Below are 27,753 nucleotides of genomic sequence, written 5' to 3' on the forward strand. Positions count from 1 at the left end.
ACCCTCTACCACACCCAATTTTCCTCAGGCCATTTTGTACCCATTTTCACATTGGCAACTTTGGCAAGGGGGAGTGTGTTGAAGCATCAAAGCCTACAGCTTTGCTTCTTGCACAATCAGTCATCTGCCTTCCATACTGCATAATTATCCTGCATCATATGGACTGTTAAGATAAATATTGATAAACATAAGAACATAAGATAAACATTGCAGCCATTAGGATACTACCAAATGCTTGCGATCCTCAAACTCCCAGCAGTGTTTGTCACACATGCGAATGTGAAATTATTTAAGGTTGAAAAATCAAACCATCCAAGGATGCCCTGTTCAAAGTGTTCATCCCTGGGCTCATCATCTTTGAGTTGATTACAAATTGATCTTTTGCTCTGCTTTTTGATGTACGGTATTGCTATTGCGAGAGGAACTCATTTTATTTTAATTGTTGTTTGGCTGTTTTCTTCATTAACTTTTTCCTCTTTGTGTATACTTCTCCATTACACCCAATGAGGTGGGGTTTTCTTTTCCATATGTCATGATCTTGTGGGAATGCTCTGGGAATGCAGAACAAGCGGTCACCCAATCCTCAGTTCCCAGGCGAGTCTCATGTACCAAGCCACAGGCCCTCAAGCAGTCCAATTGCAGGGCAGAAACAGCAGGTTGTGGGCACTCCGCTTATCTCATCACTCACGGATCAACAGCTCGTCCGCGCCTTCCTTGATGGCTCACACTGTGTCCGTGGGGTAAGCTGTGCACATCATCATTAGTCGTAAAGGATGTAATTATACGACCATTAGGATTCTCATCACTGTGAAGCCTCCTCGCTAATATGATCAGATGTGTGTGTATATATATATATATATATATATATATATATATATATATATATATATATATATATATATTGTTACGGATTCGGGGGTCGGCGCTCCCCTTATCAAGGGGGAGTTAATCCCCTTGTCTTTTAAGCTGGCCGTCCCCCAATCCTGGAAATTATGACGCTCCTCCCGGTCGGAATTAGCGAGGGTGATTGGTCAATGAAGTCCCAAATACCTACGTACTAACCCCGACCGCGAGCAGGGAAATAACTCCCGCTCGAACCACGGATAAGATGGAATATTGCCGAGCAGTTAGCATTCCGCGATCCGAGCCGTTAACAAATGACTAAACCCGATCCTGAGCGGTTTCCAAATCGTGCCACAGGTATACAATTGAAAGAAAGGACGGAGGCGATCGAATAAGAGGAAACCAGAGTAAGGGAAGAACAAAGAGTGGGTTTATTAATTATTTACAAGACCCAAAGAAGAGGAAACGAAAGCATGTACAAGGAAGAAGAAGAAACGAAAGGACACAGGGCAAGCTTATCTATACAGTCTTACTTACAACCCCGGACAAACAGACAGACTCACATGGGATGGCAGCTGGTAGGGGGGGAAGGTCCAGGCAGATGGTTCCAGGCGATGGGATCTGGCTCCGGTCCAGGCTCCGGGTCCACGGGCGAAGAACGGTAGGCAGCTTCGCGTATCGTTGGCGCGCGACCGGACCTTACATATGCGAGGGGCTGGAATGCTGCGTGCGTATAGCGTGCCGAACGCTCTCTCTCTCCCGATCAATCAAGGTCCGTATCAAACGGCAGTTCGTATCAAACGATGGTTCCAAGCGATCCTCTGCGCAGTGTTCTTATCATCCGCTGGCTCCGCGCTGTTCTGTACAATAAGCAAGGAGTCCGTGGTGCAGTTCCTTCAATAGCAACGGTCGCCTGCACAGTTTGTTTCATCCGCCGTCTCCGCGTTGTTCTGAAAGCAGTCCTCGCGCTTGCGCTTATATAACGCGCTTTGAAATCAATGCGCGCTTCATAGAGACACGCCCGCCAGTGAGCTCACCTCAGCCCTGGTTGGATAGCAAGGGCTCACCGGCTCCGCCCTTGACGGCTCGTTGACAGGGCCACGCCTCGTTCTTGGCGCTCCACCTCCTTCTTCTCCAAGCTTGACCGTGTGCGTAATGGCGTTTGGAGCGAGGCAGCGAACGCTGCTGGGCGAGCAGAGGCGCGTAACACAATTTGGAGAGAGAGGCTGGCAAAATGGACGGAATGGGGCCTATCTTATTTAATTAATGCAACGCAGATGCAACTATTGGGAACACCGCCTTAACTAGACACATACTAAGGAAATAACTGACAGTGCAATGGTGTCCTACGTGTTGCATATGGACTAACTATGGGTGCGACCTTTGACCTTTTAAATGATGGAATATTTACAAGAAGTGATTATTTATTTACAAAGTGAGGGGTTCTCAAAACTGCAACAATATATATATGTATATGTATATATATATATATATATATATATATATATATATATATATATATATATATATATATACACACATATATATATATATATTGTTGCGGTTTTAGAACCCACACTTGTGTAAATATGACATCATTAAAAGGTTAAAGGTTGCACCCCATAGCTAGGCCACAAGCAACACGTAGGTCACCATAGGACTTCAGTTATTTCATTAGTATGTGTATAGGTAAGGCCATGTTTCCAATAGTTGAATCTGTGTTGTGTCAATCAAATAAGAAGTAGGCCCATTCCGTTCATTTTGGCAGCCTCCCTCTCCAAGCGATGCCATTACGCACCCTCCAGTCTGCCCATGGCCCCTCCCAAATTGGTATGCTCCTCGGCCAGTAGCAGCAACCGTAGCTGCTCGCAACCTCGCTGTGCTTCCGCCCAAACGCCGCCATAAGCCACGAGGTAAGGCCCGAGAAAGGGGGCGGAGCGCCAGGAAGAAGGTGTGGCCACGTCAACCCACCATCAAGGCGTGGCCGGTAAGCGATAACTAGCCAACCAGGGTGAAGTGACATCGCCGGCAGGCGTGGCTTTGGGGTTCGCGGAGTGATCGCTTGGTTGAGTTATAAAAGCGAACGCAAAGCCCTTTTACAGGACTCACTCGCTGGTGCTGTTTGAAGGACTTACTGGGAAACGCGTGTTGCAAAAGGACGGATGAGATATACGGCGCGCTTGATTGGTTGTGAGAGACTTGCCAGAGGACTGCGCGTAGGACTGTCGTGATTGCAAAAACACTTACTGCGTGAGAGAGCTCGCCTTCACTTACTTACTGGGAGAACGCGTGTTGCATTGAAAGAACTGACTGATGGGAGAGAGTGCTGATGGTGACAGAACTTACCTGAGATTGATGCAGTGGCGCTGATGAAAGGAGGACCTTATCAAAGGAGTACATTGGAGAGGGGGCGTTTGGCGCCTTTGTATAGTGCACATATTACGTATGCAGCGTACCAGCTTCCCCCCGTTATAATAATTGTCCGGTCGCGTTCAACTACACGCGGAGCTGCCTGCCGGGTTTCGTCCGCTGGATCGGAGCTTGGACTGGAGCCGACTGGAGCCTGGACCGGAGCCTGGACCCCATCGCCGGACCTTCCACCCTACCATCTACAATCCCCGTGTGAGTGTGTACGTTTGTCCTGCATATTAAGAATAAGACTGTCTAAGACTGCTCTGTGTTCTTCTTCTTCCTCTTCCTATCCTGTACATTCTTTCGTTTCCTTTTCTCCTTCTTGTACAAATTGTAAATAAATTACTTGTTCTTCCTGGTTTTCCTTTTATCCGATCGCATTAGTCTTTTCTTCCATTGGGTAAACGTGGCACGATAGGAACCGCTTATAATTGGGTTTAGTCCCATTGTTAACGGCTCGGATCGCGGATCGCTATCCGCTCGGCGTTTCCACCAATATCCGTGGTTCGAGCGGGAGTTATCTCCTTGCTTTACGGCCGGTGGTAGTACTTAGGTAATTGGACTAAGACTCGACCAACAACCCTATTTACCAACGACCGGAAGGAACGTTATAACCCCCAGGACTCGGGTCGGCCAGATAAAAAGACAAGGGGATTAACCCCCCCTTGATAAGGGGAGAGCCGACGTCCGAGATCCGCAACAATATATATAATTAAATTGCAACCTCTCATCCACATGGGTTTCATAGTGACGATCTCCTCCTGTGTCTGAATTTGCTTGTTTACCCCTTTAACTAGGGTGTTGGTTGGTGGAAGCACGAGTTCTGTTACGGAAGGCATGTCCACCAGTTTCACGAGGTAAACGTCGATGTGAACTTGATTAACCCCCTACTCCTTTCCCCCCGAATTTGATGATGCAATCTGCTGTCTTAGCCAAAGTGATGGGTTATCAATTGAAGGGTACTGGGTGGATAATCTCTTGGATTGGGTTATCTCTTGAAGGAAAAAGATGGATTCAAGAACGTCATCGCAGTTGGAACTTGGAATCTTGAACAGCACAAGGAGTGGGTACAGAAGAATAACCCTCGGACGGTGCTCCACCGACCCGATGGTAGCACGAAAATCAGGTGTGGAACTGTCTTATAGTTTATCACTATCTTACTATAATTCACCAAATGTCTGTCTGTCTGTCTGTTCCCAGGTACTGCAAAAACGGCTGAACTGATCGCAACTAAATTTTGGGTGGGTAGTCCTGGGACCCCCTGGAGTAAAATAGGCTATATTGTTTTTCCAAATTTTTTCCAATTTTCCAATTTTTCCAATTTCCAATTTTCCAGTTTTTCCAAACACGATGGAATAATATTTAGCGATATGAACAGTGATGTGGCTTTTATTGAAATTCTACAAATACTGTTTAGATTTTGATGATTTGCGTGTGATATGATTTAACGGATGTTTATTTAAATCGTTTGAAATAAAAAAGCCTTCAATTTCTGATATTTTGCCTTTGCATTTGGACCTCCCAATTGAAGCCTCGCCCGTTGGGCGGGTACCGTTGCTAGTAAAGATAATTCACTTTTGCTCTAATTTGAATCACTTTTGCACTAATGTAACTTACTTCTATCGAAATAAATCTTATAAACACCATCCCAAAATCATCATTGATTCAGATTGGCCTGTTTGTTGCTTCCATAATGACGCTGGAATTCCAGGTTCAAATCTGGTATATCTACGGTAATCTGCCCAATGTATCCATATTAATTTTGTTGATGTCTTCTCATTTCCGCCTGCATGTGATTTATATACAAGCCCCTCCATGAACCTTGTCTTGCACATTCAGATATCTTTAAAAAAAACTGTCCATTCAAAAGCCATACAATGTTAGTATCATTGCAGTACTTGTGACAAACCACCCAGAAGTGTCTACTTTGCCCTATTTGTAAAATAACAAAGACGACTAAGTCGTGAAAACACAACTATGGAGCAGGAAATAGAGGCCACTACCAGCCTCAATAATTTTTAATTTATGCCTCCGCAGCCAAAGACATTATGTGTTCGGTTTGTCCGTCCGTCCTTGCATGCGTAGCAGATTATCGTTAGTGTGATGACTTGTGAACCACTGAAGGGATTTTGACCAAACTTGGTACAAGTATATGCTATGTTGCAAAGATTAAGTTATTCGATTTTACGTTCAAAAGGTCAAAGGTCTATGGTCATGTGACCTGTAATTGAAAATCCTGTTACCACGTTAGCTTTTGAACCACAGACGGAATTTTCAACCAAACGTGGAACAAATATGGAATGTGATACAAAGATGAATTGATTCAATTTTCGGTTCAACAGGTCAAATGTCTCTCCTCTCTCTCTCTCTCTCTCTCTCTCTCTCTCTCTCTCTCTCTCTCTCTCTCTCTCTCTCTCTCTCTCTCTCTCTCACTCTCTCTCTCTCTCACTCTCTCTCACTCTCACTCTCACTCTCTCTCATTTTTAATTTCACCTTTCAATTGAAATTTTAAAAAATCGTCCTTGTCACACACCTATCCTGTCCACCAAGCTTCGTCCGAATCCATCCATAACTTTTTGAGATACCGTGCTCACAGACAAACAAACAGACGGAAGTAACTATTGGACTAATGTTTCACAAGCATTGGAGTGCGCTGTCCCATCCTTTGCAGATGACGTTAAGCTGGGTTTCTCTGCTATCACACTGTATCTTCCCCTTGCCAAGTTACTGCGAAGAGCAATGACAAACCATCCATTGTATTCACAGCCTTTGTATAGATGTAGAGTAAAATATAGCAGATCCTGTCTGTTTTGGCAATCAGGCATTCATGCTTATGAATCTCATGAGGCTGGGGTTAGCCTCTACCGTTCTCGAAGGGATGGGAGAGGCACTATTATGGTGTGCGTGTGCATGTTCATTTAGTATCCCCTACGACCTCTGGCAAAGTTCAGCAAAGTTGCCAAATTTAACCGCAACATATTTACATCTAATTTACAGGGTGTTTCAAAAAGATTGATACAACTTTGACTTCCTGCCATTTCTTTGTTTTTTGTCCTATACCGTTTTCCTTTGCACGGTTTGGTGGTTTTATCGTGCTATTTGTTCCCTGAGATTTCTAGCTCCGTAGCTCAACTTTGCCATTGACAAAGGAGCAGAAGACAAAAGTGGTGGCTCTGTGGTATGAGACTAAATCATATGTAGACACCCGCCGGAGGTTCTGCCGGGAATACGACCCCAGAACACATGATGGACCCACAAATTGTGCCATTGAACGTATTGTGAAACATTTTGAGCACAAGTGTACAGTGCACAACTAGAGCAAGGGCAACAGTGGCAGGCCAGCATCAGTAACCAAGAGCCAAGCCAACTTCGACGCCGTGCGGGATTCTGCAGTGGACAGTCCAAAGAAGTCCCACCGCCGGCGCTCCCAGGAGCTCCGCATCAAACCAACATCAGTCTGGTGTATCCTCACTAAGGAACTAAAGCTTTTCCCATACATCATCTCTATTAGGAATAAACTGAGTCAAGATGACATGAGGAGACTTGATTTGTGCAATTGGCTCAGTGACACCCAAACTGGATCAACCTGATGTGGTTCAGTGATGAAGCCCATTTCCACTTGAATGGTGCCATCAAAAACCACAACAACATTTTCTGGGGGGCAGAACCACCTGAGGAGATCACTGAGAGGTACATGAAAAAACCGAAGGTCACATGCTTCTGCGCCAGCACACATCGAGAACGTCAATTACAAGAATTTTGCGTAAATGCCAATTTCAGACCTTGGGCTCTCACTAACTCTAGCAGTGACTTACTACAATAGCAATCAGTGATATAAAATACCATTTTTCTGGTCTTCATCAATGATCTCTCTGACTCTCTTGAAAATCCTCTCTTATCTCTTTGCTGATGACTCCACTCTCTGCCGCTCCATTCCTCATCCCTCAGATCGGCAGTCTGCAGCCTCCTCACTCTCTGCAGACCTGGACAAAATCACAGACTGGGCAAACAAGTGGAACATGTCTTTCAATCCTGACAAATCTCACACTCTTACGATGTCTCTCCGAAAAGACCGACTGGACAACCCTCCCATCTACTTTCTGAATAATCCTCTCCAAGAAGTTCTGTCACTCAAGCTTTTGGGTCTCACTATCTGCCATGATCTTTCCTGGGAAAACCACATTTCCAAGCTGGCCTCCAAAGCCAGTCGCCGACTGGGCATCCTCCGTCGTGCGAAGTCCTTCCTTGGCACACCTGAGCTCCTCACCACATACAAGGCTTTCATCCGCAGCTCAATGGAATACTGCTCTCCCCTCTGGGCTGGTGCTCCTGCCTCACACCTAGCTCGTCTTCACGCTGTTGAAACCAAAGCGTTCAGACTCATTGGAATCTCCCGCGATGACGCTATCTTCGAGGGCCTTTCACTTACTCACCGCAGGCAGGTTGGTGGTCTTTCCGTCTTCTACCGACTCCTCTCCGGCCTTGCTCCCCCAGCTCTCTCTGGGCTCCGTCCCCCAAATATTCCTGCAGGTCGCACAAGATCTGCATGCAACCCTCTTATGGTTAAACTGCCAAAATCAAGACTCTCTGCTCACCTTCACTCCTTCATTCCTCTTTTATCCCGCCTCTGGAACAAACTCCCTCACTCTCTTCAATCCCACTCCTCCCTCCAGGTCTTTAAAACGGCTGTTCACCACCATCTCTGATCTTCCCCAATCAAAACCTTGATCTTTTCTACCCCTGCTAATTTCACCCCAAATCCACTTTTTTGAGGTGACTTTTGTCTTCTTTCCTGGAAGTCCTTGGTGTCCTTACGTTTTATACCTATCCTGCCTCCCCCCAGGCCCTCTGCCTCCCACACATCTCCCGATGTCCCTGCCCTCAAATGTTGTGTTTGTGTGCTTCCTCCCCTTCTCTCCCCATGTTGTCGACCGCTCCCATTTTTATATACTTTGTTTACTTGTTTGTTTGATTTGTCTGTTTGATAAATGTTAGCTCTTTCATGAGCCTCGACTCTGTATACAAAAAATAAAAATAAAAAAAATACCATGTCATAACCTTTCAAGAAATGTTTGGTTCACGTTCCTGAGGTTTCTGTTTCTTTGTAAATAAACGTTTAAAGTTGTATCACTCTTTTTAAAACACCCTGTAGATGATGTTGTACAGGGGGTCCTCGCTATACGTCCAAGATACGTTCCAGAAAATTTAGACTTATAACGAAATGACAGATAGTGGGGAGTTTTTCCCCCTTAAATAATTAGTGTAATTAAGGGGGGATGCGTTCCAACACTTAGTTTACGTCTTAAGCAACACCACCCAACAACAAGCCTAACAATGAAAATTAAAATAGTTTGAAACACACAAAAAATAGGGAAAAAAATACAATACATTAAACAATTTTTAAAACCGAAACATCTTTTTATCTCACTATTAAATCACTATTTTTGTAATGATAATTTAGTAGTAGTAGAGATGTCTAATCTCTCATTGTCTCTGTTACGCTGCCTGCATCAGTCCTTCGCCCTCTAAATTATCCTTCCCACTAAGTCACGTACAGGTTCCCTCAGCGGACCCACGCTCCCGTGTTTGTGCCAGCACACACGCTCGTGACGCGACCCTCTGCGGTGTCCACACAGGACCTCACAGAGAGCTTCAGCGGTCGTCACTCCCACTTTGACCTTGCCTGCAGCACGACCGTCGTAGACATTCTTTAAAATAGGTCAAGCAGTCGTCGGCGGCAAACCAAGATAGCGTGTGATATCAGCTGGTCCTGTTAAGCCACATTTACCGTATTCAATTTTTAGCCTTCCCACCCATGAACCTTGATCCTCGTTTGATAAAATTGGATCAAAATTCACACAAACCTATCACATTCCTTCAGAAGAAGCCAATTTTGATGTGATGGGTAAATTTGTAGTTTCCTTTTGCTTCACTTGCTGGCCTGTTGTCTGTCTCCAGGAGCGTCTCGCATTTTTATGGGAATGGAGATGCGTGCGACTTGACGGGAAGTGCGAGAAAGGTGGTGGTGAAACTGAAGTAAGGTTGCTCTTAGGCCATAATGATCGATACATTATCTGATGCACATTTTCACTGCACACCTCGCTATCTGACGTTCTCAAATGATTTCATCGTTAGTAATATTCACCGGAAACGCTTGAAACTTTATTCCGGGCTGTTAAAATGCACATATTCTTGGCAAGATAATCTTGCATTGCACTTATGGAGTTAAGGGATCTGATGATGATTGAAGAAAACTTTTTTGGAGGGGGGTGGAGGTGGGTGGGGTGGGGGCAGAAGGCGATGATAGTAGTAGTACACCCTATGCTAAATCTTGTCATTGTTTTTTATATACATTTTTAATATTTAATATACATGTATAAAGTTCTTACTGCATGGATGGATGAGGAGCTGCTTAAAAGTTTTGTTTAATCTCAGAGAGGCCTAATGAAACCCAACTAATAGTGATGCCTTTGTAAGCAAATTATTGATTAGTCATGGCAGGCATCTGTAGGCCTTTCAAGGCACTCCAATTCTGGGCATTTACAATTTACTAAGTCTATCACCATGGAGTTTTACCTTTGTGTGTAAACAAATGCTCTTTGCACACTTGGTTCTGTGTTAGCGACGGTATCCTCCACAAGGTGGTGTCGATTCTGCAGCAGATTGATACTTGGTTGTGATGGAGTGCGGCGTTAACAAGGCGACCCGGTGGTTTGACTTAACCAGATTTGGTGCAAAACTGTTCGTTTCATTTCCCCCACAGATGCAAAGAGTCTGTGTCGCCGCATGCAGTGACGATCTACATGTTTGAACCGGAGCCTTGTCGCTACATCTTGGTGGTGAGTTTGATGAGCATCTTCGTATTTGTGAAATGTGCGGAGTGTACTCCTTGATGTTTGAATTATTCGGTGGAAATCATTTTTGTATATCCATTGGTTTATCCAAGCCCGGTGTTGGCTTAGTGGTTAGGGTGCAGGCTTGGGATCCTAGGATCCTGAGTTTGAATCCCGGTCGATCGCTGAATTAACACCAGGGGGGTTGACTCAGCCTGTCATCCTTCCGAGGTCGGCAAATTGAGTACCAGCTTGCTGGGATGAATGATCCTGGTGTGTACCCCGGTTAGAATAGGTACACCGTATCCCTGCGCATCGTAAGAGGCGACCAAGGGTTGGCGTCAGGAAAGGCATCCGGCCATAAAACCATTGCCTCAAACAGGGAACCATGATTGTCATGGGGCCCGCAAGGCTAACCCCCGCTCTAGCGGGGAAAATGGCCTTAAAACGATCATTCATTCATTCATTCATTCACTGGTTTCAAAACTCTCGAAGAAAATTGTAAAAAGAAAGTGTGCACAAACAGGGATATGGATAGAGCAGGGTAATGCGACGGTTATACCCCATCGGCTGACATGGTATCATGATGGTGTGTACCACCTTAAAACCTAACCAAAAGTGAAAATTGACAAAGGCAAGTCATTTATTTATTTATCCCAGTGAAAGGTAGGGCCTGTTGTCATTCACAATGGCCTCCATGTACAAGGGAAGAGTCGACCACAATGAGTGAATTGGCGTCACATATCGATCAAACCAGGTGGGTAGTTAGATATCTCATCCTACAGGTTGTTAATGAGACAGCTGAGTTATTTTATTTTTTTAAACAGGTCAAGACTCATAGAATAGCTAAATGACAAGGGGCAGCAGCTTAGACTGACAGTGAGGCAGAGGGGAACAGACGGACAAAAAAAATCAATCTACAGATGCCATACAGTACATGAAGGGGAATGGTGGGGAGGAAAAGGAATTTGGAGCTCAGACAGAAGAGGAGGTGTGGGCAGGGGGGAGAATAGATAGATGTGGAAAGCAGGGCATCCGTTCCACAGACAACAAGAGGAAGCAGGATGAAGGAATGGAGGAGGAAGCAGCATGAAGGAATGGAGGTTACTTTCCACATTCCCACTCCCACACCTTTTGATACTGGCCCATTATCTGAATGTCATTGTCCACACCTGTACTTGCTTGCACCTGGCTCGATTATCAAAAAAATCCTACTGGTACAATTTGCTGCTCATTTTAAAACCCAAACCTGGCCTAATTTAATTTTGGTGAAATATGCTAACGTAGAAAGTTTAACTACTTCCTTGTTTGCGAACTTGGTAGTGCATTAGTAACGGCTCAAGCTGTCATGTCGGTCGATTGTGTTCGGTCCTGAAAATTTCTTCTGTTGTTGCTCTTGATCTGAATGTTATTGGGAGGTAGGGAGCATTAGCGAGAATAAAGGTAAGGTAATTGGGCTAGATGGGATACCTATTGAAGTGTGGAAGGTGAAGAGGGTGTTCACATCTTACTGCAGCTGTTCAGGAACATTTGTGAACAAGAATAAATGCCGAATGAGTGGAGAGAAAGTATTGTAACGGTCGCCGGTATCGGACCAATATCCTGATGAACCAAGGTAGACTGCCGGGTGAACTCGAGGTAGAATCTGCCACCCGCACGATACCCCAATTTAGCCAGGGACCATCTGAAGAGACTATACGTCATCTGCCGGGAAAAGCCAAACCATCTTTACTTCGGTTTTCGGCAGACAGAAAACTCTAACAATGATCTGTCGCTACAACCGGTCCTCGTTGAATAAGATGGGCCAAGCGATTGAAATCAAGATGAACCAGCTGTAGATTTAAGATGGCTTCATAATGTGGTTGGCGCCAAACTCCAAATGGTCGCTTGTTTTATGCATGCCGGATTTATGATGCCAAACAAACGAACCACGTACAGCTAAAGTCACAGGTGATGAGAACACGTTTTACTAGAGCGAAGTTGATAGCGCGCCATCGCAAATCCCCACACCTCACACCTAAATTTAACTTGAAAGATGGCAAAAGTTCCACCAGGAAGGAGCCAATTTCAATTTTTGAGTTAAATAAATTTTTCCGTTTCGACCCCTGTGACCAAAGGTCCCCGCCCCATGGGGCATGAACCGGGAGTCAAATACAAAAAATGTTACATATTGTTATGTAGGTGGGGTAGAGATACTTTAGACCAGGTAGATTTGTGTAGGTAACATGCTCCGGCTGTCGTGAAGAAGAAGAACCACCACCATGTAATAAGTAGAGGACCTGTTTAGCCCAGATGTCGGATTAAGGTGTTTCTTCATCCCCATTACGAGTAATGGGGCATGTTAACTAGTTATAGGGATTATGTCGTTCCCTATGTGATTGATCCTTTGCCCCTTATGGCACCGCAATAGACACTAGTGAGAATGGCCATTAAAGCACATTAAATAATAATAATAAAACCAAACTGAAGCCAGTTCTGAGCACTGCCGATGGGACGGCAACCAACTACATCACCCCAAAGGTCGAGCAGGCCGAGAGCCACGCTGAGAAGGACAGTGGTTGGGCGGGAGTTAACCAACGGGAAGGCCGGGGTAGGAAGGGACTCGCTGATTGGTGAAGGAAGGCCGAGGAGGAAGCAGCGCACTGATTGGCAAGGTACGACCAATGACGTCAGAAGGTGGACTGCGCGCTGATTGGTGGAGAGCTGAGCCTGTGTTGTTGGACTGCGCTGATTGGAGGAGAAGCACCGAGGACGTCACAACCCAATGAATAAAGAAACTCTCAAACCGGCATTTTCCCTCTTGCTCCATTTGCCTTCTGGCTCCATTTTCCCTCTGGCTCCATTGTCGCTCTTGCCCTCCTGGCTTTCTTCTCCCTTTTGTTCTGGACCTCGGGAACGATTGTGCTTGGACCGACTATGTCGAAGACGCCACCGGGAGATGTGCAGAGGCAACAGGAAGAGCCGCGGCCCGGGAACTGCGGTTCTCGTGCGGACGACGCTTGGAGGGGCGTGGCGTGTCCCTGGACAGTAGTGGTCCAGTCATCACTTCGTGTTTTACAGTGTGACAGTATCTTGTCCACAAGGTTATATGTTCTAACACAGCTACAGGCATCGTAATCAACACGAATTTTGCTCGTTGCAACTTTGTTCCCACAGAATAAGCAGTCTGTTGCACTATCGTACGGTCCACTCAAGAGGCGTCGTGCACTTCTCTTGACAGATGTGGTTTGATCTAACTTAGCTTTCTTAGGTTTCTCAATGTTCCTTTTGTTTACGTAATTCATACGGCAAGACCTGTGCACTCCAGTTCCAGCTGCTACACTGCTACAGTGATGTACTTGCCCTGTTTATGCCATCAGCTCCTTTCCTACCAATGTCGACTCTGTCTTCACTCCGTAACTCCTTCTGGTACAAGGGGCAGTTGGTTGCTTGCTCCGCACTTATTTTCACGACCTGAAACAAAAAAGAGGAAGTTTTAGCATCAATGATGTCATGATGTCACATGGGATAGTTTTGTTAGCATCAGGAATTATAAATGTACTGAAATAATGATATGTAGAGATACTTTTTTACACTTAACCCTCTGAGTCATTATTTTTACGATGAAATTGTGATTTTTTTTTTGGGCATTATTTTATTTATAACCCTCGCCAGAAGAGAGGGTATTGCATTTGAGTCAGTTTGTGTGTTTGTCTGTTTGTTTGTCCGCACAGAATAAATATGATTTTCTCTGCAACCGTTGGTCGATTGACAGGAAATTTTCACCATAGGTGCAACTCCACCTGTAAAATCTTTTAATGATAATTATGACGTAATAGGTCACGTGGTTCGGCCGCCATCCTGGAAAAATCGAAAACTTTGCACCTCTATATCTCGGAAAGTGCTGAATAGAAAAAATTGAGATGGCTCATTGTAAAGAACTCTCCATGGAGAATAAAATATGTTAATGATGATGTCATCGGTGCCTCCATTATGACGTCATAATTCGACAAGTACAAAACTTCATCCGATCAAGATGAAATTTCTTGAGCATAATCGAGGAATAAATTAGTTTAGAAAAAAAAATAATGATGACGTCATCGGTCACGTGGTTCGGCCGCCATATTGTTTTAACACAAAAGCCTTAAAAACCACTGAAAATACATCCTGGCGCGGGTTTGCAATCTTTTTGCGAGGCGAGGCATTGCTCTTTTTCTTGTTTAGGATGTATTCAGCTCACTGAAAGTCATATTACTCCCCAAGATTTTAACCTCAAAGGGTTAAAGTGCTTGGAAAGTGTTCAAGTCACCAGATATGAGTAGATATCAGACATGTTCTAACATTGTCTGCCATATTTTTCTAACCTCATATCTAGACCCTTTCTGATAGTCCTTTTTTGGCAACTTTTAATATGTTGTTCTGTAGACCTAATAGAAAAGAAAAATACCATAAAACGTTTTCCTGCAATTTATTTGGGGTATGTGGCAATTTTTCCATATTTTGACTCTGCTATATGGTACAGGGAAGTAGATTGAGATGGTATGAGAAGGGATGAGGAGTATGTGGGCAGAAGGATGATGAGTATGATAACACCTGGAAAGAGACGGCATGGCTGACCAAAGAGATGGAGTGATTATGTGGAAGCGGACATGAAGGAGAAAGGTGTGGATAAAGAATGAGTATACGATCGGCCCAAATGGTGGAGCAGGATCCGTGTCAGCGGCCCCACTTGAACTGCGTTAATAATGCTGCAAGAAGAAGAAGAAGTTATTCTTCATCTTGATGTGTATTGCTTTGAGATGCCAGTTTCTCTGCACACTTTCATCCACTAACCATAATCCCCTTTTGCAACACCTTCCAAAACCCGAAAGTACTTTTTTTGGCAACAGTGATGATTTCGACTTGGTCCGTCAGCACAGGCAGATACATCATCTCCAAGGGGCCACCTTGTTATGTTTTTCGCAAAAGCTGTGTCCTCCCTAGGAGGAATGTCCTCCTCCCCATGGATTGTGGGGATTGTCCGTAATCTAACCTTTTTACCTGTAACGTGTCGTAGGTTTACTAGAGCTCCGCATTGCTTTTGTGGTTCTTGTTGGGGCCGATTTTTGAAATGTGCACCCATTGGTTGGACAGCTGTCGGACCCCACCCACATTTATCGCTTGAATCCACCCAGCATGGCCATGGCCGCCATCCTGGTTTTCTGGTGGGCCTGTAGGCCTCTGCTGGTTTTCTTGTGTTAGATTTCCATTGGCTTTGTTTGGGTCGATATAATCGTGAGGATGGTGATAGGCATAAGAGGTGTCGAGTTAATTTTTTAATAGCACATGAAATGTGTTTCCCAACATTCGGAGTGGACACTGCAATGTTGTCGGTGTTTTGTATACAGCCTGTGGCTGCTGGTCACAGAAGTGCAGCTGTGCCACTGATGCAGCGTCCCAGGTACCTGTAAGCTGGTACTCATTGTGCCGACCTCAGAAGGATGACAGACTGAGTCGACCCACGTGGTGTTATTTCAGTTCAGTGGCCCTAGTTCTCAGGCTAGCAACCTTAATTGTAAAGCCAACACCAGGCTTGGACGCTCTAATCCTTAGACCACAGAGTCTAGTTCTTTGTCGGTCTTGCATTTTTACTCACAATCCAGTAGTGACCTCTTTTTTTTTTTTTTGTATACAAGATATCATCAATCGCAAAAAACAAAAAACAATAACGGACACACAAAACATAAGATAAAGGGAGCGGGAGACGAGATGGGAAGAGAGAGGGAAGCACACAAGTACAACAGCAGAGGACAGGGACATCGGGAGATCTGTGGGAGGGAGAGGGCTTGGAGGGAGGAGGCGTGGGAAGGGAGGGGGGACCTGGCAATTCCCCTGAGACTTGCTTGACTTTCTGAAGATTAAAATCAAAATTTATAATACTACTGCCTCAGCTGGATTTTAATCCACAACATCCACGACCCCAGTCAAGCATCCTCACTAATAGACCTCCCACCCTTGTACAAAAATACTTTGCACAACATGAACAACATACGACCTTGTTTACAGAGACATCAAGTGGCTTTGTTTGCACTCATTCTACCATTACTAACCGTATGTATTTGATGTTGCGTCTCCGTTGTGAGTGCGCAATGATTTGCGCAATGAGTGCGCAATGAGTGCGCAATGTGAGTGCGCAATGTGAGTGCGCAGGGTATCGGTGATTTCAGCACTCAGCCAATGCAAACGATTCCTGGCATGACCCATTGGGGACTCATGTGTTTCAGTCCAAGAACCCTTGTGGGGACGAGCCAGAATCTGCAGGCATTTGTAATGAGTGCCCAGGCCCATGTATCAATCATTGGCTGGAGAAGGGATTGAACAAGTCAAATCCCTCGGCACCGTTCCTCATAAGGCAAAAATATCGTCCATTCATATGACACACACCTGTCGTGCGTTCACCTCGTTTCACGTCTCGTCTGTAGACGTGAGGTCTTGGGCCGGCGGTGAGTGCCAGAAGCACTTGGCTATTCTAATCTGTAAGGCCTGTTCTGTCATGCACCTCGTGGTTCACCTGGAAACGTGAACACCCCATTGGTGACACAAATATGCAGACGTCGCGAGAGTGAGACATTATTTTGCATTTTATTACATGAAAAGTTTTTTAAAGTAAAGGATTCTATGAAAGTACAGATTGATTTCATCAGTTCCTACTTATGCAAGCCTGTTTTTGTGCAAAGGTGGAATCTTCTCTTCTCTGTTCAATCCTGGACACTTCCGATGAGAACGGACTCCTGTCATTGCCCCAGTGACGCGACGTGTGGGCACAACCTCGCGGGCAGCTTCTTTTTTTTTTTACACCTGGTACGACATTGGATGATGGAAACTCCGAGGGCGGAAGCACGTTGGCTTCAGGAAATGCTCTCACTGTTGCAATTGCTGATGAGATGATCACCGCAAATGCTGAACATTCTGATGGTGAATGAGGTTTGATGTTGGTTTAATTTAAATATTTGTGCCACTCTTCCTCAAATCAGATCACAAGTTGTTTCTGGTTTGTTTTGAATGATTTTGACCGCATTGCTCCTTCTTCTTCTTCTTCTTCTTCTTCTTCTTCTTCCACATAAAACACTGGTAAGAGAGAATTCTATTTTACAACTGTGCACCAAGTTGTGCGTAATCTTTGTTCACTACCCTACACTTTCGACTTCTCTCCTTCCTTTCTACCTTCTGCACACCTCAACCCATTCAAGCATGAATTTTTCAATCGTGCTAATAATCAGTTTTGTGATGAGAACACAGCAACAACTAGAACGACACTCGGTAGGGCGCACACCTCCACCAGGCTGAACAGTTTCCGTTTTGTATCCCACCGATAGGTGAGATCTGGATTCGGACCTGAACCAAAATCGAATCGGCTTGTTCTTGTCACCTACCCAACTCATTCACCAAGTTTTGTCCGAATCCGTCCATGCACGAGTATTTTTGACATATCGTGCTATATTTTATATGTCTCAATGGTGAAGAATCACTTAAAAAATTATACTATCTGGATCCAGATCTTCACCAGAATGGAATTAATTTGTCCTGGTCATACACCTTTCTCCACTAACTTTCGTCCGAATCCGTGCATAACTTTTTGAGATACCCTGCTCGTAGACAAACAAACAGGCAGCAGGGGTGGAAACATAACCTTCGGTGGTAGAGATTATTATAATGTTCCTTGAAATACAAGTCAGAAAAAAACATGTCGGGATGGAATTCTGGAAGAAAAAAAACAATCAAACAAGGAAGGAACGAACAACACCATAATCTTTTAACCAATTGTCATGACGAGGTCTTTTCACATTTTCCGTCTCAATTCCATAACAAATAAAATGCACAATTACACAAACCCACACTACAAATGTACAAATCCCTCTCACACATCTTAATACATCTTAATCTTAATACAAAGACATCTTAATACAATTATTGCTATTGCCACAGTCACCTATGACAAAAATGTCAAAAGATGTCGTGATGGCAGTTTTAGCTGCGTTGGGATTCAAACCCAGGATAGAGAGCTTAGAGGCGAATGTGCATCATTCGACACCACCCTGCTAGCCCTCATTGTGCATCATTCTAGGCCACCCTGCTAGCCCTCATTGTGCATCATTCTAGGCCACCCTGCTAGCCCTCATTGTGCATCATTCTAGGCCACCCTGCCAACCCTCATTGTGCATCATTCTAGGCCACCCTGCTAGCCCTCATTGTGCATCATTCTAGGCCACCCTGCTAGCCCTCATTGTCCATCATTCTAGACCACCCTGCTAGCCCTCATTGTGCATCATTCGACACCACCCTGCTAGCCCTCATTGTGCATCATTCTAGGCCACCCTGCTAGCCCTCATTGTGCATCATTCTAGGCCACCCTGCTAGCCCTCATTGTGCATCATTCTAGGCCACCCTGCTAGCCCTCATTGTCCATCATTCTAGACCACCCTGCTAGCCCTCATTGTGCATCATTCTGGACCATCCTGCTCATCCTCATTGTGCATCATTCTAGACCATCCTGCTCGTCCTCATTGTGCATCATTCTAGACCATCCTGCTCGCCCTCATTGTCCATCATTCTAGGCCACCCTGCTCGTCCTCATTGTGCATCATTCTAGACCACCCTGCTAGCCCTCATTGTGCATCATTCTAGGCCACCCTGCTAGCCCTCATTGTGCATCATTCGACACCACCCTGCTAGCCCTCATTGTGCATCATTCTAGACCATCCTTGCAGCCCTCATTGTGCATCATTCTAGACCATCCTTGCAGCACCCATTGTGCATCATTCTAGACCATCATTGCAGCCCTCATTGTGCATCATTCTCGACCACCCTGCTAGCCCTCATTGTGCATCATTCTAAACCATCCTGCTCGGCCTCATTGTGCATCATTCTAGACCATCATTGCAGCCCTCATTGTGCATCATTCTCGACCACCCTGCTAGCCCTCATTGTGCATCATTCTAAACCATCCTGCTCGGCCTCATTGTGCATCATTCTCGACCATCCTGCTAGCCCTCATTGTGCATCATTCTAGACCATCCTTGCAGCCCTCATTGTGCATCATTCTAGACCATCCTTGCAGCACCCATTGTGCATCATTCTAGACCATCATTGCAGCCCTCATTGTGCATCATTCTCGACCACCCTGCTAGCCCTCATTGTGCATCATTCTAAACCATCCTGCTCGCCCTCATTGTGCATCATTCTCGACCATCCTGCTCGTCCTCATTGTGCATCATTCTAGACCACCCTGCTAGCCCTCATTGTGCATCATTCTGGACCATCCTGCTCATCCTCATTGTGCATCATTCTAGACCACCCTGCTAGCCCTCATTGTGCATCATTCTAGACCATCCTGTTAGCCCTCATTGTGCATCATTCTAGACCACCCTGCTAGCCCTCATTGTGCATCATTCTAGACCACCCTGCTAGCCCTCATTGTGCATCATTCTAGACCACCCTGCTAGCCCTCATTGTGCATCATTCTCGACCATCCTGCTAGCCCTCATTGTGCATCATTCTAGACCATCCTGCTCATCCTCATTGTGCATCATTCTAGACCATCCTGTTAGCCCTCATTGTGCATCATTCTAGACCATTATTGCAGCCCTCATTGTGCATCATTCTAGACCATCCTGTTAGCCCTCATTGTGCATCATTCTCGACCATCCTGCTAGTCCTCATTGCATTGTGCATCATTCTAGACCATCCTGCTCATCCTCATTGTGCATCATTCTAGACCATCCTGTTAGCCCTCATTGTCCATCATTCTCGACCATCCTGCTAGGCCTCATTGTGCATCATTCTGGACCATCCTGCTCATCCTCATTGTGCATCATTCGAGACCACCCTGCTAGCCCTCATTGTGCATCATTCTAGACCATCCTTGCAGCCCTCATTGTGCATCATTCTAGACCATCCTTGCAGCCCTCATTGTGCATCATTCTAGACCATCCTTGCAGCCCTCATTGTGCATCATTTTAGACCATCCTTGCAGCCCTCATTGTGCATCATTCTAGACCACCCTGCTAGCCCTCATTGTGCATCATTCTAGACCATCCTTGCAGCCCTCATTGTGCATCATTCTAGACCATCCTTGCAGCCCTCATTGTGCATCATTCTAGACCATCCTTGCAGCTCTCATTGTGCATCATTCTAGACCATCATTGCAGCCCTCATTGTGCATCATTCTAGACCACCCTGCTAGTCCTCATTGTGCATCATTCTAGACCATCATTGCAGCCCTCATTGTGCATCATTCTAGACCACCCTGCTAGCCCTCATTGTGCATCATTCTAGACCATCCTTGCAGCCCTCATTGTGCATCATTCTAGACCATCATTGCAGCCCTCATTGTGCATCATTCTAGACCACCCTGCTAGCCCTCATTGTGCATCATTCTGGACCATCCTTGCAGCCCTCATTGTGCATCATTCTAGACCATCATTGCAGCCCTCATTGTGCATCATTCTAGACCATCCTTGCAGCCCTCATTGTGCATCATTCTAGACTATCCTTGCAGCCCTCATTGTGCATCATTCTAGACCATCATTGCAGCCCTCATTGTGCATCATTCTAGACCATCATTGCAGCCCTCATTGTGCATCATTCTAGACCATCATTGCAGCCCTCATTGTGCATCATTCTAGACCACCCTGCTAGCCCTCATTGTGCATCATTCTAGACCATCATTGCAGCCCTCATTGTGCATCATTCTAGACCATCATTGCAGCCCTCATTGTGCATCATTCTAGACCATCATTGCAGCCCTCATTGTGCATCATTCTAGACCACCCTGCTAGCCCTCATTGTGCATCATTCTAGACTATCCTTGCAGCCCTCATTGTGCATCATTCTAGACCATCATTGCAGCCCTCATTGTGCATCATTCTAGACCATCATTGCAGCCCTCATTGTGCATCATTCTAGACCATCCTTGCAGCCCTCATTGTGCATCATTCTAGACCATCCTTGCAGCCCTCATTGTGCATCATTCTAGACCATCCTTGCAGCCCTCATTGTGCATCATTCTAGACCATCATTGCAGCCCTCATTGTGCATCATTCTAGACCACCCTGCTAGTCCTCATTGTGCATCATTCTAGACCATCATTGCAGCCCTCATTGTGCATCATTCTAGACCACCCTGCTAGCCCTCATTGTGCATCATTCTAGACCATCCTTGCAGCCCTCATTGTGCATCATTCTAGACCATCATTGCAGCCCTCATTGTGCATCATTCTAGACCACCCTGCTAGCCCTCATTGTGCATCATTCTAGACCATCCTTGCAGCCCTCATTGTGCATCATTCTAGACCATCATTGCAGCCCTCATTGTGCATCATTCTAGACCATCCTTGCAGTCCTCATTGTGCATCATTCTAGACTATCCTTGCAGCCCTCATTGTGCATCATTCTAGACCATCATTGCAGCCCTCATTGTGCATCATTCTAGACCATCATTGCAGCCCTCATTGTGCATCATTCTCGACCATCATTGCAGCCCTCATTGTGCATCATTCTAGACCATCATTGCAGCCCTCATTGTGCATCATTCTCGACCATCATTGCAGCCCTCATTGCGCATCATTCTAGACCATCATTGCAGCCCTCATTGTGCATCATTCTCGACCATCATTGCAGCCCTCATTGTGCATCATTCTCGACCATCATTGCAGCCCTCATTGTGCATCATTCTCGACCATCATTGCAGCCCTCATTGTGCATCATTCTCGACCATCATTGCAGCCCTCATTGTGCATCATTCTAGACCGTCATTGCAGCCCTCATTGCGCATCATTCTAGACCGTCATTGCAGCCCTCATTGTGCATCATTCTAGACCATCCTTGCAGCCCTCATTGTGCATCATTCTCGACCATCATTGCAGCCCTCATTGTGCTCGGATGTCTCCTGAAATTGATGAGACAAGAAGTACAATTCAGCGATTTTGCGATCTCCAGATTTGGTACTTTAACGATGAATTGTTAGTTCTGAAAACACTCAAGAATTAAAACTATAACTTTTAAAGACATGACTTTACTCTATGATTTCACTCTGTCGTAGTTTTTCACTGTATCATTTTGTACACATTTCATGGGGCGGCCATTTTTCCCCGTATCATCCCTACATATGGAGTACTACTGTACTCCATGATAAAGCAGGTTTTTTATTGCTTGACGTGACAATTGCATCCCATAGGGTCCCCGGCATGTGCTGTACACATAATGGAATCGTAGACATGGCTTCAACAGACATGGCTCCAACAGACGGCACTCAAACGGAAGGTACCGTTTTGAGTGACTTTCAGATAGTTTTTTTTTTTTTCTACCGAGTGTATAAAAACATTTAGCTCGATATTCTTCAATTAAGACATTTGCAATGCAGGTCTGTTTGCCTTTCTTGAGCCGACATGAAAGGATCCAAGTTGAGTGAAGAAACCCCGTTCTGTTGTGCAAATTTGCAGTGTCCGTCTGATGACATGTTTAGGTTTTGAGTGAACACAAACGTTACAAAAACTTCTCAATCGATGGTAGAATCTCGATTTGGGGAATCTCGACTCATGTTTCGATTCAGGGCTCATGTCACTTATTTTCTAAGGAAACAGATGAGGCTCATGGTAAAAAAAAAAAAAATGGACCATCCACAAAGCCGGAAGAGGGGCGGAGCTTGGATTACATGTCGGCACTTCCGCGTCGGGAATCGAACCAATTGCATTTTGCATTAAGTATTTGTATTCCGTATGCAGAATGGAAAAATTAATATACGAAGGTTCAACAATCACCAAACGGCTACATTGAGTGTAAGTGGTCACCACACGATCCTGTACGACCTCAAACAAGGAAATTAGGCCATTTGGCCCATCATTGCCGTGCCGCACTCTCGGGTTAATTTTTGCTGCAGTTTTCTGAAACATCAATTTTCTTGATGGTTCATTAACGTCTAAATAACCCAAGCCTTGATCAGGTGACACAACTCTGTACATTCAAACTATTCAATGCACTTGCTAAACTTTTACTTCTTTCCTTTACTTCAGATACCACACAAAAACGTACATGAACATTAACATACATGTTACTTGACAATACCCATCCTTTGAGATAAGACCCACACAGCCTGATATTGATCTAGTAAACCATATTTTGTCTACCTAGTCGAGGCTCGTGGAAGAGCTAGTAATACTATACTGAACGGACCATGATGTAAGATTGCAAAAGTAACAGCAGAGAGGGGGACCCCAACAGCAGAGTATTGGGGGCAGGAAAGGACAAGATAAATACATAAGGAAGCTCACAGGAGGGAAGAAATGGAAATTTGGAAGGGGTGTGGTAGAAAAGATCATGGTTTTGGATTTGGGACGATCTGAGATGGTGGTGAACAGCTGTCCAGTGAACCATTTTTTTGTCTATAATATGTCAAAATTCTAATTATCCAGAAACTGACAGGCTCCCACCTTCATGGGATTTGCGTATGCCCGAGAATACATCAGGAATTCCTCAAAAAGGCTGTAAATCCAAATTTTTCCAAAGGAGCAACCCTCCCCTCCACCTCCCACTCCCGCCTCCACACTTTCAAGGACTCGCCGTTTCTATATTGCTGAATAGACCACGATTGTTTACGGAGGTGGTGGTGTGGGGGCGCTCGATTAAACGCCGGGTTTCATGGTTCCAAAAACTTATTGGTTGCAACTGACATGAGTGGAGAACTGGAATTTCGAGGAAGCAAATTTTTCAATTTTTTCCACCAAGGATTATTCAAGTATTTTCTACCTGGCAATACCTGTCAAGGGCAGATCAAGAATTTTTTTCGGGGGAATTCACTTGAGGTTAAGATGTTCACAGATCACAAAATCTACCACCGAGCCTTATTCAAATAAATGTATTCGTCTTTTATTTTTTCACTTGACAATATTTAGCTGAAAGAGAGATAGTGTCCTCAATAGTGATGAATGTAATTTTGTGCCGGACTACTGAGTGAAATGACAGTTTACTATTTGTACGTCGTTAAGTCTTGTAGTCCACTAGCTCTACTTAAGGATGTCCAGAAGCTCCATTCTCCATAGATTTTGCCTTACAACGTCATCAAGGATGCCATTTGTATCTAAATTCACACCATAGTGAATGTACGTTCGTAGCAGTCCATTCATCCGATCTTCACACATTGTTGTCTGCAGACGGCTCAGTGTTCTAAAAGACCGCTCACACTCGCACAATGTTAGTGGAGATGCATCAGGCAGTGGATGCTGGGGAAGAATGATCCGTCTGTCTATTTGAGGGATTCTGCTGCTGTGTTTGGGACCTCTGATGCTGACTTGCCTTCAACTTTATCTGCCAGTTGTTCACCTATGTAACAACTGTTATTGGTGATTGCAGGTCGTATTGGTAGAGATCCATCCGTTCACTGATAACTTCTGTGTCTATTGTCCCAAACGAGCAGATCACAGACTGAATGAGGTGCAGTGCCTGAGTGACCTGGCTTGTGCGCTTGGTTAAGCGGGTCTGTAGTTCAATGAGCAGGTCCTAAGTCACTGGCCAGAGACAGCAGTGGCAGAAGTATCATTGGAGGAGAGGCAACAGATGTGGAGATCTGTTGACGAAGACGATGGTTCCGGGAGCTATTCAGTTTTCAGGGCCGGAAAATATAGCTGGGACTCTGAAGGTTGCGTAGAGGTTGAATTTGTAGCATGTGGCTCGTTTGCCTTCTTGTTGGTGTTTTTGTCCAAAGAGGTAGCTGGCCTGCAATATGCAAAATCAATGCACGTCTTACTTTGAGGAAGCAATTTTTGTTAGTTTGTTACACTATTCAACACACCAAGTGGAAACTCTGCTTTCGTTTGTGATAGACGAGTTGTAAATGATTGATCCATGGATGTTATGAATATTTACATTTGGTAACAAAGAAAATATCTGAAAGTTTGGCTTATCTTGTGAAGTAGTTCAGGGTTGTAGTGTGCTTTGCAGTAGGAGACGATCCAGAAAATGTTGCCTTTTGCTTTGGAGCGAAATCTGGACACTGCGTCTTGGAAATTAACACAGAGCTAGCGACGAAAAGTAGCATGGCTCGGATTAACAGCTGTGTGAAAGCAAAAGACATGCGTGATTGTTGATTGTCCAATGATATCTCGCACGACAATCACATGACAGATGAGAACAGCACTTGGTAGAGCGCATACCTCTGCCAGGCTGAACGGTTTATGTTTTTTATGGGCCAGATCTGGCCCACTAATAGGCCAGATCTGGATCTGGACCTGAACCAGAATCTAATTGGCTTATTCTTGTCACTTAACCAACTCGTCAACCTAGTTTTTTCACAACTCGTCCACAACTTTTTGAAATGTCATGCCACGCACTATATAGTTTTTGACCCTATCTCTCAATGTTGAAGAATCACTTTGAAAAAAACAAAAAAAAATTCTCGTATCTGGATTTGGATTTGGATCTTCACCAAAATGGAATCGATTTGTCCTTGTCACACACCCAACCCGTCCACCAACTTTCCTCGGAATCCATCCATAACTTTTGAGATATCATTCCATATGGTATCATTCCATTCGGGAACTGAGTGGCGTGCTGATGATGAGGGGAGTGTCGTTGAAGCTGAAGGGAAAGGTGTATGCTGCATGTGTGAGAAGTGTTATGATTTATGGGAGCGAGACATGGGTAATGAACGTAGAGCAGCAACGGAGGTTGGAAAGGGTGGAAATGCAAATGGTTCGACGGATGTGCGGAGTATCGTTGAGAGAGAGAGGAAGACAAATGATGAATTGCGAAAGATGATGGGAATAGAGCCTGTGATTGATGCTGTGAAGAGGAACAGGTTGAGATGGTTTGGTCATGTATTGAGGAAGGATGAAAGTGACTGGTTGAGAAGAGTGATGGAAGTTAATGTAGAAGGAAGTAGAGGACGGGGAAGACCGAGAAAGACTTGGCTAAAGATGGTGGAAGAAGAAATGCGGGCAAGGGGGTTAACAAGGAGAGATGCAGAAAATAGGGCAAAATGGAGAAGATTGTCATGGGGACCGCAAGGCTAACCCCCGCTCTAGCAGGGAAAATGGCCTTTAAAATGCATGTTGTTGTATTCCATATGTCGTTTTTGCGCGTTCCCTCGATGGTGAAGAATCACTTAAAAATTCTCAGATCTGGATCCGGATCCGGATCTTCACCAAAATTTAATCAATTCGTCCTTGTCACACACGTAACCTGCCCACCAGATTTCATCCAAATCCCTCAATAACATTTTAAGATATCCTGCATACAAACAAACTGACAGGGGTGAAAACATAACCTCCGTCCATTGCAGATCGTAGGTGCAGAAGGGGGAATGGGGGGTTGACGTACACCTAGCGTACCCCTCCTCCCCCCTTGATCTTCCCCTGCTGGTATAAAATCTTGTATATTGCATGTACCAAACTATATACAGAGGTATTAACAGCAGTAAGTGCGATGCCGAAGTGATGGAAACACTAAAGCATTTAAGGAATAAAGGTAGGAAGTGCATCATGTAAATCCCACCACCAAGCCCCCTCCCTCCTCAACCACCATCCCACCCCACTTTGGTAGTTGTGTTTCATCTTGTGTCTTACTCATCATATATTCCAATTGTATATGCACTCCAATACAACAACAACGACAACTTTGCAACGTCAATTGAGATCCTACGTTGGATGGAGAAATCTGTAATCACATGAGTTAGAAAAAAACGGCAACCAATGGGGGACCGTAGATTGATTTATTTTCTTTCATTTCCACTTATGAAACGTAATGAATATATTTGGTTTTGTTGCTTATTTTACAAGGTCTTGTACATTAATGTGAAAGTTATTGTGATTATATATAACCAGCACATTGGAGAAAGTAATATATTTGTTGTGATTTTATAAATATAAATTTTGCTTTCATTGCTTTGACATTATTATTCATGAATGAAGAGATGACGTCATAAATAAACAGTTGTGCATTTTTATGTGTTGTGTGTGTATAAGATAATGATTTTACTTTTTGTGGATAATTTAGACTCTTATAAGACTGAAGTGATTGGGAAAAAGGGCAATGGACTGACAATAGCGCAAGAGATGGATGCCACAAATAAGGGAATGAAGAAACGGGAAGAGAAAAGGAGTTGTAATGAGGGAAGATTGCAGGTAGAGAATGGGGCACATGTGACGTAATATAGAGGTATACTACCAACCTGAAGCCCTTGAGGGGGTGAGATTGAGTAGCCACAGCTCGACGGTTCCACAAATGGGAGAAAAGTGGAACAAGAATTGAGATGAGCTTAAGCCTGGATTTTTGGAAGTTTAATTTGGAGGGGGTTACCTTAAGAATGCATCCTCGAGTTGTTGGGAAAGGTGGAAGGCTGAAACAGAATATGGAGCTCGACCAAAGGAAGAGGCAGAAAAAGACAGAGAGACCACCAACTTGCCTGCAGCAAACCTTGTGCTTTGGCCTCCTTGCAGGATATTCCAATAATGTTGAGAGATTCAGATTCCACAAAATCTAGGAGAGAATCCAGTCTGGTGCCTGGACTCCAAAATCTAAATGTGTAGTATGGTGACGCTTCAATTTGGCACCAGGGGCGCAAGTCCGATCTGGTGGAACTTAGGAATAAACTTTTAAAGTTGTGAACTGATGATAAAATGGAACCATGCCATTGAGAAATTTGTTCCCGACTGTCT

General features: G+C 44.7%; 1 protein-coding gene across 4 annotated transcripts in view; it reads left to right on the forward strand.

The window, feature by feature from the left end:
* Positions 1–27,041, forward strand: part of ERLEC1 (endoplasmic reticulum lectin 1) — a 92,224-nt gene extending 65,183 nt beyond the window's left edge. Inside the window, exons 9-14 of one of the 4 annotated variants that reach the window (XM_068128364.2) lie at positions 564–740; positions 4,053–4,112; positions 4,257–4,381; positions 9,214–9,291; positions 10,019–10,094; positions 16,784–27,041. In XM_068128364.2, the coding sequence (XP_067984465.1) occupies positions 564–740; positions 4,053–4,112; positions 4,257–4,381; positions 9,214–9,291; positions 10,019–10,094; positions 16,784–16,855 (588 nt within the window). In that variant the 3' untranslated portion in view covers positions 16,856–27,041. Of the gene's footprint in view, positions 1–563; positions 741–4,052; positions 4,113–4,256; positions 4,382–4,455; positions 4,752–9,213; positions 9,292–10,018; positions 10,095–16,783 lie in introns of those variants that run through there. The other 3 variants (XM_078784824.1, XM_068128365.2, XM_068128366.2) reach the window with 3 other exon arrangements.
* Positions 27,042–27,753: the final 712 nt, after the last annotated feature.

The sequence above is a fragment of the Myxine glutinosa genome, chromosome 9, assembly GCF_964187855.1.
Source record: "Myxine glutinosa chromosome 9, kmMyxGlut1.1, whole genome shotgun sequence".
In the NCBI taxonomy this organism is placed as follows: Eukaryota; Metazoa; Chordata; class Myxini; order Myxiniformes; family Myxinidae; genus Myxine; species Myxine glutinosa.